The sequence below is a fragment of the Microcaecilia unicolor genome, chromosome 6 (genome assembly GCF_901765095.1).
Source record: "Microcaecilia unicolor chromosome 6, aMicUni1.1, whole genome shotgun sequence".
NCBI classification, from domain to species: domain Eukaryota; kingdom Metazoa; phylum Chordata; class Amphibia; order Gymnophiona; family Siphonopidae; genus Microcaecilia; species Microcaecilia unicolor.
In genome coordinates, this window is record NC_044036.1 from 72982676 (window position 1) to 72997431 (window position 14756).

The 14756-nt window shown below is 41.2% G+C and overlaps 1 protein-coding gene across 2 annotated transcripts in view; it reads left to right on the forward strand.

The window, feature by feature from the left end:
- Nucleotides 1-692: 692 nt before the first annotated feature.
- The window catches only part of MTF2 (metal response element binding transcription factor 2), a 162817-nt gene continuing 148753 nt past the window's right edge, over nucleotides 693-14756 (forward strand). Inside the window, exon 1 of one of the 2 annotated variants that reach the window (XM_030205516.1) lies at nucleotides 693-935. In XM_030205516.1, coding sequence (XP_030061376.1) covers nucleotides 931-935 — 5 coding nt within the window. In that variant the 5' untranslated portion in view covers nucleotides 693-930. The remainder of the gene's footprint in view (nucleotides 936-14756) is intronic. The other variant, XM_030205515.1, reaches the window with a different exon arrangement.

Genomic DNA, 14756 nt, shown 5'->3' on the forward strand with positions numbered 1-14756 from the left:
CTCAAACATTGGAGGGGACATGGCAGAGCAGAGTTAATGTGGTCCCGGCACACAGGAGCCAGAGACAAGTATTAAGCACGTTTGGAGGGCCCGTGCGGTGTTTGCCCCAGGTCCTGTTTTGTCTTTTGGCGGTCCTGGTGCGTGGCCATTAAAACAAATTAGCCTGTGAGCACTTGCTGACATCTTACCGCAGCTTAGTAAATGGACCCCATAATGAGCATGATTGCCAAAAGCCATCTAGGTAAATGGACCATTTAAAAATTGTCCAGTCTTCCTCCAGCTAAAAGTATTATAATGATTCTTGAAGTTTGGGTGGCTGCCTTTATTGTTTTGTTTTCACTGCAACTTCTCTTTGCTCCCCCCAGGTGGGTAACTGCCTAGTCTGCCTAATGGACCAGCCCTTGGTATACTAAACCTTGACCCTTCATGTACAGTACATTACTAAAAAAGTAGCAGTAGATCCATCATACTGAGGGAGGGAGGGCTGTGTGGACCTCTTCCTGTACTGAGTGACTCCGAAGCAACACATATATTAGTATTCTACTACAAGAGCAAAGACAACAGCCCGTGCTAAGCCTCGCGCTTCCTTCCTTCCTTCCTCCCGCGCGCTTGCCTCATCATCCCTCTGCCAGGACTCGAGACGAGCCCCAGGAACGCGCGAGCGGCCAGATTGGGCTTGTGCCTTCTGTCTCCCACAATGCACCGCGCGCTCCGCGGGAAACCAAAATGGCGAATGCTTGTGGTCAAACCGGACTGTCGGTAAATTCGATTTAGCCAAAAATAGACATATACGGAGTGCATTTATGATTTTTACTGAAAGAGATTATCGGCGACAGTGGACTCCCTGCGAGCCTCTGTGGAACGGCAGAACTGCTGAAGCTAGCTTACTTTTTCACTGTATGAAGCGGCTTGCACGACTGAAGTGACCGAATGAGGTGAGCACTTTGTTGTAAAACTAAAGCGAAATTACGTTTTTCACACCAGGGTTTTATTTTTCTTCTTTCGTAATAGGTTAGCAAATGACTGAGCCACCATAATTTGATATAAAAATAACTTTAATGTAGGAATAAAATTGTGTAGCAATTAAAGAGGTAAGTTAGTAGATGTCATAGATTGGGAAATGGGTATCAAAACAAAGAGGTATTAGTTAAAAATATTTTGTTTGAGACTGGATATGGGATGGTGGAAGGAGCTGGCTGATAGGGGCAGCAGATCGTTAAAGTTTAACGTTTTATAGCACAGGCTGATTAAACCAATTTCCTGTTTTCTTTAATGAAAGTGTGTTGGACCTTTATATGTATTTTATTGGGAAACATCTGCATCTTTGTATAAGAAACGATCAGAAAACAATGTATGCGTATATTTTAGTTATTGTAAAAGAAAATAAATTTCGTACAGAATTTAGGCTTATGACACGTACGTTTAAATCCAGGATTTTGTTCCCTTGTAGTACTGTAAGAATGAATCTATGAACGTTTGCACCTACACATAAAACTATGGTCCCATCGTCAAGCTCATGGCTTTAAGTAGATTTGGCTTTTATTAAAAAATAAAGCGAACTTGCTAGTGATGCACTTGTTTTTGATACATTATTTCCATTTCAATAGTTTATATTGTACACGAAAAAAAAGTTGTGATGATTCTGTGGTCCTATTTGAGTAGAAAAGGTGTATATTAATACGAAATTAAATTTATTTTGAAAACAGTTTCTGTCTTGCTTGGGTATGTACAAGTTTTGAAGGAAAGGGTTAGTGTTTTAGAAAACGAGACTAAACCAGCCCCGGGATGGATGACTTAGGATTCTTATTTCTGGACTGAATGAAGGCTTCCAATGGGAAAGGTGTAACAATGTTATTGTCAAAACCCATTTGTGTAAATTTTGGGTATAGCAAGATTATGACTTCTCCAAGTACTTGAGTTAAAAAGACATTTGAATTTATGCCCAAGGAATTCTCATGGTATTTAATATGTTCTGATCATTAGAATATGCCTCACTTTGGAAAATAAAATAGGTCACAGAACAACTGTGTTAAGTACTAAGTCCTTTTGGAGCACAGAGTACTTGTTCCAGTTGCTCATTTTTGTGTTCAAGGTCCATGGATTACACAAGTTGGTGATAGTTCTTTAATGTGGCTCTCCTATCAGTTTCTGAAAGCATGGGCATAATGAGAGGAAGTTGAGCACACAGAGAACTGGTGCATGATGGTTGCCAAATTTATATGACACTTGTCAACTGAGTATCTACAAGGGAGGAAAAAGAATGAAGACACTCAGTTACAAACTTCATGCACAATTTCACTGAGGAGCTTTTTCACAAGTCTAAAAAACCTCCTTCAATTTTATTTTATATTTGTTGTTTTAATCCTTTCAGTGTAATTCTTCCTTATTCAAATTTCAAACCATTTTTAAATCACCATATCTGATAAAAAAAAAGACGTACTCAGATGAGCACATCTATCAGATAAGTGGTTCTCTGTATTAATGATTTTTTTTTTAATATAAGAAGAAATGCAAAAAATGGTTTTGAAATTTAAGGAACAATTACACAGAATTAAATTAAAAAAATTTTTTGTTAGTCTTGTGAAGAAGCTCCTCAGTGAAATTGTGGAAGTTAAACTATTAAGGGCCTAGTTTAATAAGCCGCACTGTAGGTGTGCTAAAAATTAGCACACGCTAATGCTAGAGACACCCATAGGAATATGGGTGTCTCTAACGTTAGCGCATGCTAAAAACGCTAGCACGTCATAGTAAACAGAGCCCTATATCATTACTTGCTGTTTTGAGCTATGGTGTTAGTCTTACTTGCAAGTATTACGCTTATTGATTCTTAGTATTAACTTTTGTCAACTAAAATGTTGAATAGTGGCAAAGGTGTCTGTTTACTAAGCTGCACTAGCGGCTTCCACGTGGCATTGCTGACACAGCCCATTCACAGCCAGCCGTGCTAGTGGCTTAGTAAACCCCAGGGAAGGTGTTTTGGGCTCAGGTTGGAATTTTTCACCCATAGGAGCCAACTTTTCAAAATTATTGGGGGTGCTAAACCCACGGGAAATTACCCTTCCTGGCCATTGTCAAGGAGTTTGCTCAATCGGGGGTGCTGAAGCACTCATAGCACCGGCTCCTTATGTTTTCACCTACTTTCATAAAACTGGCATTTCAAATGTGTTAGGTTAGTTCAATAAAAAGGGAATCTGCTAACGCCGTTAACGTACAATGTAAGCCACATTGAGCCTGCAAAAAGGTGGGAAAATGTGGGATACAAATGTAACAAATAATAATAATTTCCTTTCTTTTGTTTTATTTCTATTATGATTTTGTTTTATTTATAACCATTTAAATTTTTACAAGCGATAAAACAACTTGCCGGAAATACAGAGAAAGTAATATATAGGAATTATTTAAGCCAGGTAATTCTATTCTCTTCCTTAGACCACTAAAATAGGGAGAGTGAAACAAGACAAGGAGATCAATTAAACAGTAAACAGAAAAGAAAAAAAAGTGGTATTAACCTGATTATCCCCAGATATTACTCGTCTAATTCATTATTCCACATTGATCATCTGATTGGCTTCTTCAAGGCCAGTACGATGTATAGTCAAATCATTTCATTGAAAACATACTTATTGTCCAATATCAGTTAGAAATAATAGATCTGATTACATTCTTTCTCTTTTAAAAACCAGAAGCTATTTAACAATACATATACTTAAGTCTCTAATTCAAGTCCCACTGATTAAAGTAATCCCAGTTTTCACAGGCTTCACTCCTTTTAAAGTAATAATTGAAATATTTCTGAGGAAAATTTTAGGAGTCATATCCGGAACTCTGGGAAAAACAATAATCTCGATATTAATCAACTATAATAATAATCATTTTATTATTCAAAGTTTCTGGTCTTTTATCATTTTCAAAATCATAACCACTTCTTGCTCGTGTAGAATCGTTTATTATATCCAATTTTCACTCTCAAAGGGTTCAGTTAAATTATCCGTGTAACTCTCTAATAAAATTATATCTGAAACAAAATTATTTACTGCCACCGTTAGGTCCCGAAGCGCCTTCCAGATGGTATTCAATGTAACCTCCACAGGAGCCAAAAACTCCAAGTTGATTTCTCATAGGTTTTTAGGAGTGGTTCCGCCGATTCGGGTTCTGCTGTAAACGTCCTCCGTTTCAGCACATGCCTCTAACTCACTCCTCCACTCCTTTGGACATAGTGAGTGAATAATTTGGGAGTGATGGAGTTCTTTTTCCAGGTCCAAGAGCATCGATGCTCCTTTGCCGGCGCTAATCAAAGGACTCGCCAACCCTTTCAACTGTGGGCAGTTCGTTGCGCAACGGTCCCGCACTTGCTGCACAGGGGACAAAACGCTGACCATCGGCGGCTAACCACTGGTTGTCCCCTTCCTCTCAGTTAAGGTAACTGCAATTGCAGAGAGGAAATTTACGTAAAGAAGACGAAACTTCAGAGGGCAGCTGGGCCGTTGGGCAAACGAACTTCAGGTCGCCATCTTACCACTCTCCCAGTTTGGGACACTCTTTGTTTGGTTTCTCCTCAGAGGCCTGTCTGATATGGGTAACCCTTCAGCATAGCCCTCTGAGTCATTGAAACACAGAAGCCCCTCCACCACTACAAGGTGATGTCCCTTCGGAGGGGTATTTCTGTTATAATTGATATCTTTTCTGGTCACTGCATCTCAAAAAAGAAATAGTAGAATTAGAAAATGGAAGCTGAATGGTGATGAAAATGATAAAGAGGATGGGATGACTTCCCTGTGAGGAAAGGCTAAAGAATTTGGGGAAAATCCACTGCTTATTTCTAGGATAAGCAGCATAAAATCTTTTTTACTGTTTTGGTTTCTTGCCAGGTACTTGTAACCTGGGTTGGTCACAGTTGGAAACAGGATACTGGGCTTGATGGACCTTCAGTTTGTCCCAGTATGGCAATACTTAGGGGTAATTTTATTAAGCTGCCGTAAAAAGTGGCTTGCGGTAGTTTGGATGTGTGAAATTGTGCATTCTGGGCCATTTTTTACTGTGACTTGGAAAAAAGGCTTTTTTTTACCGTGACTGGAAAAAAAGGTGTTTTTTTTTTTAATTGGGGCAGTGTGCTAAAATTAAAAGTAGCATGCAGCTATTTACTGCCTGAGCCCTTACTGCTACCCATTGACCTAGCAGTAAGAGCTTACGCGCTACTTGTGCGGTAATCACGCAGTGTGCGATAATGTGGCCGCGCTGTCGATTATCACCGGGAATACCCCCCCCCCCCCCCACAGTAGAAAATAAAAAAAATATTTTCTATTGCGGGAAACAGCGCTCGCCAACTTTGATTTGAAATTACCATCAGGTGCCTGCGCTACCCAGGCAGTAGTGTCGATTTAGCGTGTGCTACCCACGCGTTAGCCCTACCACTGGTTAGTAAAAGGGCCCCTTATGTTCTTATGAACTTTAAAGTGGACTAACTAGGCAACCATACTACTGGGTCCATTGGACAATGAAACTGACATTCCTGAATCTTGGTTTAATTCGATATTGATCAAGTGGCTGTTAAACAGAAGTCTGTAACTTGTATTTATTTTTATTTTGTTACTGTTCAAATGATTACAGCTTGAAAATTGTATGTTTCAATAATTTTTATTGATGATCAACATGTTACAGAAAATCGTATCTTTTCCAGCAGAGCCTTTTTTGAATATCATATCCTATTTAGGAACACAAATATAGAACTTTCATATTTATCATCAAAGATTTTACATTTCCCCCTCCTCCTTACATTTAAGATTGATTATTGAACTTTGCAACATAAAAGAAAGAATCGACCACATATCAAAAGAAAATGTAGTACATGAACATGGTATTAAACACACTTGTGTCTTGAGGGGCCTTGGTTCTTATGGCCCAACAATAAAAAGGGGTTTCTTGTACAGCGATATGCCTATCCGTTATGTGGTCAAGATATATTGTCAGTATTATCACAAAACAATTCCTAGCGCATCCAACTTGTCAATTACTTAGGCGTTGTGTTGTTGCTTTACTCCCCCTCCCCTCTTCCAACCCCTACCTCCCCTTCCCCCCCCTACCTTAGCAAGCAAAGCCTAATTAGGAGCATCTTCGGGAGCCACTACCAAAACTTATACAAAGTTTAACAGGTGTTGATGAGCAGGCTACGCCCCCTTGGACTCAACTGATGTAGATATGGGGCCCAAACCTGAAGGAATTGCTTTTTGTGTTTAACTGATTTTTTTGGCATCACGAGCTTCCCACGAAGCCAGCAAGTGTACCTGATTCCTCCAGTGCCAGTAGGCCGGAGCCTCCGTGGAGGTCCAATATTGCATAATGCACTTGCGGTCTACCAAACTCAGTTTCCTGCATAAAGGAACTGCGTGCGCCGCTAGTGGGGCGAAGGCTCTAGGTTGATCTAACAAAAATTGCCTTTCATTACCCTGAATTTTATTGCCCAGCCTTATTAAAAATCCCCGGACCCGCTGCCAAAATGCACGCACCTTTGGGCATTGCCATACCGCATGATAAAAAGAGCTTGTGCTACCACCGCATTTGGTGCACTTAGTGTGTTCCGGACCCAGTATATGAGCCAGCTGCACTTTGGTCATGTAGCCCCATAGGAGCATCCTGTAGCCACATTCTCTCAGTCTTTCATCCATGACCAACTGCCGGATCCCCCTCAGTGTGGCTGCCACATCCCATGAGGCTAATGAAATACCGAGATCTTGTTCCCATTTAAGTTTTAGACCCTCATAATGTTTTGCCGGCCTACGTCGTACTAAGGCCCCCATATATGTCAGATACCGCGTGTCTTTCTACCACCAACTTAGTACAAAACTCCCTAAGTCTATCTCCCAGATGGTCTCCCAGGGCGGCCTGATTCAAAGTTTGCACATAATGTTTGATTTGTATGTAGGCAAACCTATTTCCCCAGTCCGGCCCTATCTTGACTTGTAAGGCTTCATATGTTGCTAATGTTCCATTTTCCTGCAACAAGTGTTCCAACTTCGTGACCCTCTTCCTTCCCCAGACCTGGAATATCGGATTATCATTTCCGGGTTGGAATAATGTGTTACCCACAATCTGAATTTGATCTGATATGTTCGGACTACCTCCCAATTGGCCGATCCACCACTGCCACGCTGCTCGAAGGGGTTGAAGCAGTACACTCTGGGTGAAGTTGGGGGGGGGCAACTTATTACATGGCAAATGAAAAAGGGCAATCACGTCATGTGGGGCAAAGAAGGCACTTTCGAACGTTGTAGGCGTATAATAGTGTGTTGCATAGAGCCAATCTCTCACATGTCTAAGTAGACACGCTTGGTTATATAGAAAGATATCCGGGGAAACCTGTTCCTCCCTGTCTCCATCCGCCCACCAGTAAGTCCTGTTGTAATTTAGCCCGCTTCCCTGCCCAGCAAAACTGACAGCACAGTCTTGTTAAGCCCTTCAGATCTCTCCTCGATAAGCGGATGGGCAGGGTCTGTAGAGTGTATAGCTAGCGCGGGAAGATCACCATCTGAATTAAATGTATCCGCCCCATTAAGGACAGTGGCAACCCCTTCCAGGAGTCTAGTTTTTGTCGTATAATCTAGTAGGACCTTGACATTTAGTTGGTGCAAGTCCGAGGTGTTCATTGTAAGCCTAACTCCAAGGTGTTTGAAGGACACAGCTTGAAAATTTTAATTCATTTATATTTGTGACAGCTAAAGAAATACAGGAAATGTGCTGGCTGAAACAGTTATGTGTAGGCCAATAAAAGTTGAGTTGGATGTATTGCTAGGGGCAGAGTGCTCCCATGTTGCAAAAGGTTGTTGCTGGAGGCAGGAGCAAGTGGGCATTGCTCCTGCCCTCCAGTCTATTCTGGTTGGGAATATTTGGGGTTCATTGGGAATACCAGGGATTTTTTTCTGGATCAGAAAATCAAAGTGGGGAGACCTTTAACTTCTTTAACTTTTTTTTCTCTTTCTTTGTCAGCAGCTGAGCCAAGCCCCTCATGGAGAGAGAGGGAGAAAAAAAACACCTGACAGAAAACAGCAGCAGATTACCATGGTGTTGTATGCTGTGTTTTCTTGTTGGTGCACATTTTTTTTCACCATTGCAGTAATTTGCAGACCATTTGTTTACTGAATTGGGAGCATAACTTTTCAGTGTGTGTATTAGGAGATTGCACTGCAGCTTCACACATAGTGTTAACTCATGACTTACTACATCAGATGCTTTGTTCTATTCTCAAGACTTCCTGTGTTTTTTCTTATGTAGACTTTTAGGAGGCCAGAATCCACATTTTTTTGCAGATTTGCAAAAATCCTGGGAGCTGCGTTACCTGGTTCCTGCAATATATAACAGTAAACAATAAAGAAAAATAAGGAAAACAAGTATACAAATTGTTAAACTAAGCAGAGCATAGTAGAAGTAATAGGTAAAATGCAACAACAAAATTGAGATATTCCTTTGTCCACAAAAATTTGACCAACTAGAATATTTGTGAAGAAGTAAGATTTAGATATTGAGACTAAATCTAAATTATCAAATGTGTTTGCTTCCACATTGAGCAAATGAGATTTTTCTTGAGCATTTTCTCAAATTTGAATACTGTTAAATCACTTTGTTGATTCAGTACAATTGAAGCAGTTCCTTCTTGTGTTGAATATTTAAAGGTTGTCCCCAGGGTCTTCATGTGGTCAGCTTTATTGAAAGAAAAAAAAAAAAGACACGATTAGAGGTAAAGTGAACATACTTTTCACCACAAAACATAATTAAGGGCCCTGGTTACTAAGCCGCACTGTAGACGCTCTAACGTTTTAGCGCACGGTAATGCCAAAGACACCCATAGGAATATATGGGTGTCTCTAGCATTAGCACATGCTAAAAGGTTAGCGCGCCTACAGCGCGGCTTAGTAAATAGGGCCCTAAAGTTGAAATATCTTATGTTGAAGAACAAACTGTCACGGTTGTGTCCAGGTTCCTGGCTTGCAGTCACCTCAGGCCCCGGGGGTTAGACCCGGGGAATGCTGCGAATTGATGGTTTACCGTTTCCCATGTTCCAGAAGAGATGATGGTTTGGTCCGGATCTTCTAGCCCTCCAGATTGTTTTGGGAGTTTTTTTGGAACTAAGCAGTACCCATACCTGGTGAACTCCCTTGTGGGCTGCCTTTATTACCCACCTGGAAAGGTTCCTTCCTCAGAGGAGTTTCCTTTGGTGGACGTCGTTTGCAGTGCTGCTGAGCTTTTCCTGTTTTAGGTTTTGACCCTGCTTGTTTACTGACTTATTCTTCTGACTGCTGCCTGCCCAGACCCGGCTTGTCTCCTGGCTTACTCTGCTGCCGGCTGCCTGCCCTGCTCCAGCCGGGTTCCCGGTTCCTTTAGACTGCTGGTCCCTGCAGCTCTGCTTTCCTGCCCTGTCTGGTAAGGCCTGCCGACCGCCCGCACTCTGGGGCTCAACCCCTGAGGAACAGTGGTTAAGTGCAGGTGAAATTTGGGCTATTTCCGGTCCAGTTGGTGTCAGCCTGAGCTGCCTCGGCGGCAGCCTTTGTCTGAGAGTTCCGGCCCAGGGTACCGGGAAGTCTGTTCTGCCTGTCCTGTGTTTGGGTGATTCTCCTGCCGCTGCCACTCCTCAGCAGTGGCCCAAGGGCTCACTAACCTAGAAGTACCATTAGAAGCATGACACAACAGAGTGAGAAGATGCTGTCAACTTTGAAGAATCAGGTAGGCTTTATTCCATTCAGCATAACATATCTTGAGTCCAGGACCCAACATGGCCGTGATTCAGCATCAGTGATGTCTACATCGGGTCAATAAAGCTTCTGAAATAATATACATACATAACAAGTCTAAGCAACAATAAAATAGAAAGCAGCAGTGAAGCACAAAGAAATAAAATGAATAAATAACGAATACAAATAAAAATCAATTCAGTTATAAAAGAATTAACTTATTCAACCAAAAACTTAAAACAATAATTGCATCTAGATAAAACATAAGGTATAACAAAAAATAGCAATTTAAATACTAAAAGCAATTCTAATATTAACCCCAGAGTACAGTAAAAATGTATGGGCCCTGTTTACTAAGGTGTGCTAGTATTTTAGTGGACGCTAAAAACATTAGCGCACCTACGGCACAGCATAGTAAACAGGGCCCTATGACTGTTTAAATAAAATGAAATATAGTTTATTTTTTTAATATTTATTTAATTTTTTTTTGTTACATTTGTACCCCGCACTTTCCCACTCATGGCAGGCTCAATGTGGCTTACATGGGGCAATGGAGGTTTAAGTGACTTGCCCAGAGTCACAAGGAGCTGTCTGTGCCTGAAGTGGGAATCGAACTCAGTTCCTCAGGACCAAAGTCCACCACCCTAACCACTAGGCCACTCCTCCAATAAAAAAAATAAAATGAAATATAGTTTATTTTTTTTTTATATTTATTTATTTGTTACATCTGTATCCCACATTTTCCCACCTATTTGTAGGCTCAATGTGGCTTACCTAGTACCAGAGAGGTGTTTGCAGAGTCCGGTGTAAACAAATACAAAGTGATGTGGTAAGATAAAGTTCATGTGGTACAGCCACATTAGGGAATCGTACAACGGAAGAGTTGTGTTATGTCCATTACGTACTTTAGTTTTGTTGTGTTGCAGAGATCATATGAGCTCAAAAGTGAATAAATAATATATATGACCATAAGAGTGGAGATGTGTAAAATATGCCACAATACAGAAATAAATAAATAAAATCACACTTTATTATCATATTTATAAGTGCCTCAATATGTATAAAAAACACAAGACATGAGCAACTTACAATAAAATAATATAAGGGGAGAAGGGAGTGCACTGACAACAAACTGTGATGGGGGGGGGGGGGGGAGAAATATAATAATAATGATGGAAAAGCTGGTAAGGGAAAGTACAGAAGGGAGGGGATTTAGTGGTTTCCAGGGCGCGACCTGTTCTGTGGCATGTGAACAGGGACTCGGAGTCAGACTGTGGTCATCAGGGCGTTTCTTTTCTTTAGTAGCAGCAGATTAATCCAGGATCCCGCCCTTTGTCAGCTGCGCTTGTTTTGCCTATCTGTTCTTGTCCTGGTCTTTAGTTTCCAAAAAAAAAAAAAAAAAAAACAAAGGAGAAGAAGAAAGGGAACAGAAACCACTGAAGAGGACTCCATTGCAGTTGTGGTTTCTCTTAAGTCAGACTGACAAGTTTCTGTTTTGTATGGTTGGTGAGGAAGGCTTCCTGGTTTCTTTTCTGATTCTGCTTGGTGATGAGACATGTACTGAGGTGAAGGAGGAGCTGTCTGTCTGATATCGCTGCCTTCAGCTTTGTAATCTCTATCTCCACCTGCTGGTAGATGGACACAACCCACCAGTTCTTGGATTCATCTGCTGCTACTAAAGGAAAGAAAATTATCAGCAGGTAAGGCATAATTTTACCTTTGGGTTGCAAGTTCAAAATCAGGATTGGACAAAAAGTCTCCCTCCTGGACCTGGGTAACTTGACATATCTAGATTCTGGTCTTTCTTGTATGGAATCCAGATTTCATTGCCGTCTAGAAGAATTTGTGAAATAATGCTGTCAGTTACAACGGTAGTTTCTAGGTGGCTGATACTAACTAGCTGGCGGGAATCTTTATGTATAAAAGTCCTTTGGGTCATAGTGTCTTTCATAGCTTATTTAAAGGTGTGGGTATAATTATGATATTAAAATGTCACTTTGGCTTGGCTTGCCCCCTCCATTCCTTACCTGCCTTGCCTCCCTGTTGCCACCCCAAATATTTCTGTCAAGACACACCACTGTTCCTTCACCTCTCCTATTTCCAGTGGAGTTCTCCTTTTCCAGCACAACAACCTTTAAAAAAAAAAAAGAGGTTTGCAAAACAAAAACATATCGGTGTTGTCGAGCACAATTTTCAATTTCAGATGATATTGTTCACAAGCTGATTCAGGCAGACTCTTTTTTAATAATTGGCTTTGAACTTTGGTACATTTTACCATTTGCGCCGACAGTGCCAACTTTGAAGAGATCCTGCAGGTCAGTTATAGATGCTGGTTAGTTGCAAATCTGGCAGTATTATGTCCAGTACAAGCATAATGCTTGTTCAAAATTTCAAGTCCGTATCTTTGTTTGCATGGAAGTTGTTGCGGTCTGAATATTGGTCCAAATATGTTCCGATGAGTCGCGACCAATTTTAATGCACACTTTGAGTCAACTTGTTTGACTGGATTTTGCATCCATAATGTTAAAATGTATTTAATTGGAATTAGCATCAAAAACTGTACAGGATTTGAATTTTTTAGCCATTCTTATAAATGTGTGTTGGATTTTATTAGACCCCAAAAATGGCATTTTGGTAAATGTCGTGTGCTCATGGACTGACAACCTTTCAGAAAAGGGGGTCTAGATCTGCAACTATTGCAGTTAGAGACCTCAAATTTTGGGAAACTTCGTTTAACACCTGACTCGCGCAACAGATAACATTTGAACAAAATTGGAGAACATGATGGTGGGAACTTTTTTTAATTTTAGACCACTTGGCATGGAATGACCCAATGGCCACCTTCCAATCCTCAGGTACCATGTGCCATTTTGTAAGAATTTTCATAGGTTTTTTTTTTTTTTTTTCTCCCGTGATTGCAAATGTTCATTTGTTCTCCTTTTCAATTGTGGGGATTTGAATACTGAGGATTCCCCCCCCCCCCCCCAACACACACACATTTTTTTGGTTAGTTTATGGCTGATTGTTTCAGCCAGTATGTAATTTACTCAGTCAGGTGTGTGTGTTAAGCAGAACATTTTTATAGTGTCACCAAATTTGCTAAGTTCCCTAATTTCTGTTAACATTTCATCATCTGTCGATTCTGGCCTGGTGGATAGTAGTATAGCCCTACCAATGTTCTATTTCCCTGTACACATAGAATTTCTATCTATAAGGATTCCACGTTACTATCTGTTCTTGCTGAATTTATAATTTTATTTGTCTTTGTTCCCTCTTTTAACATATAATGCCACCCCTTTTCAATTTGATCCACCCTATCATTGCAATATAATTTATGCTCTGGTAACAGTGTCCCCATTGGTTATCCTTGTTCCACCAGCACTCTGAGATGTCTATTACATCTAGCACTACATTTAGTGTTATATACTGTCTCTTCCATCTTATTTTTTAGGCTTCTAGCATTTGTATTCAGACATTTCAAAGTGATCTTTTTTTTGTTTGTAACCACAAGCTGCTTAGAAGTTTACATGGATAATTTGCAGTTTTTACTTCTCTCTCCTTAAAGGCTCCTGACTTACTTTTGCCTTTGTTGAAACCTTTCTATCGTGATGCCCTAACTGCCCTTTTTTTTGTAGTATCTTTCAAAAAAAAATGTTGGTCCAAACCATGCACTCCTGAGCAACTGTTGGCTTTCTCCCAGATTTTAGTTTAATGGCTTGGAAGCATGACCATGTAACATCTCTTCTGAAAGCCTATCGCTGGTTAACACTCTCCTACTGTATCAGCTAAAAGCTTCTACTCCTCGTCTTCAAAATTAATATCACAGGGGAACCTGATTTTCTCTCAAAAAACTATGGTGGAATTAGAAAAGGTTCAAAGAAGAGCAACCAAATGATGAACGGGATGGAGCTCCTCCCAATAGGAGGAAAGGCTAAAGAGGTTAAGGCTCTTCAGCTTTGAACAGAGATGGCTGAAGGGGGATATGATTGAGGTCTACAGACACCTAAATGATGTAGAAAGGGTAAAAGTGAATCAGTGAAATTACATGGAAATACTTTTAAAACAAATAGGAGGAAATATTTATTCACTGAGGCCCCGATGCAAACTCGGGCGCTAGAGGCCATTAGCGCTGGATTAGTGCTCACTTTTGCTGGTGCACAGTTCTCAGAGGCCCCTACCGCTGGGAATAATGAGCTTGCTCCAGATCAGTGCAAATAGCATTTAAATGAGATTTAAAATAGGTCATTTTCTATTCTCTGCAATGAACAGTACCCGGAAGAAGGGTGCTGTTACTGCGGACAACCTAACACCAACTTGGAGCTGACGTTAAGGTTTTTGAAGAGAGGACTCTTGAGGAGAAGAGTGGATGAGGAGAGGGGACTAGGGAGTAGGTTGAAAGCTGTCTGAGAGGGCAGATGTTTGGAGGGCTCCCAGCCTGGATCCAGATTCGGAGGATTTTGGTGCACAGGTGTCGGCTCCCGGCAGGAATGATCTCGGCCAGCAAGCAGGAAGTTGCAGCTAATTGGCGCTGAAGGTGGCGGATTGGCCTCAGCTCCTTCTCTCCCTGGGGTGGGCATTGGCCAGGCTGGAGGAGAATTTCTGTTCCATCCCTGTGGCAGTGGGGCAGGGTGGCAAAGTGCAACTCACAGGTCTTCCTCCTCCCCCTTCGATGTTTCTGCTCCCCAGATTCAGCATGAGCACAAGAGCTTTGCTTACTGCGCCTCTTGTGCACATGCCCTAGACACCATCCTCCCCCTTACTTCCAACAACTTCCTAATGCTCAGCACTAACAATGCGCCTGTATTTGTATGTCATTAGCGTTGAACATTAGGAAGTTGTTTGGCGGCGCAGTTCTGGCACTATTCTTCCGGCGCTTTTCAGTACAGCGCTGGACTTTTGAGCATCAGCCTCTCAAAGAATAGTTAACCCCTGGAACTCGTTTCCGAAGGATGTGGTAACAGCAGTTTGCATATCTGGGTTTAAAAAAGGTTTGGAGAAGTTCCTGGAGGAAAAGTCCATAGTCTGTTATTGAGATGG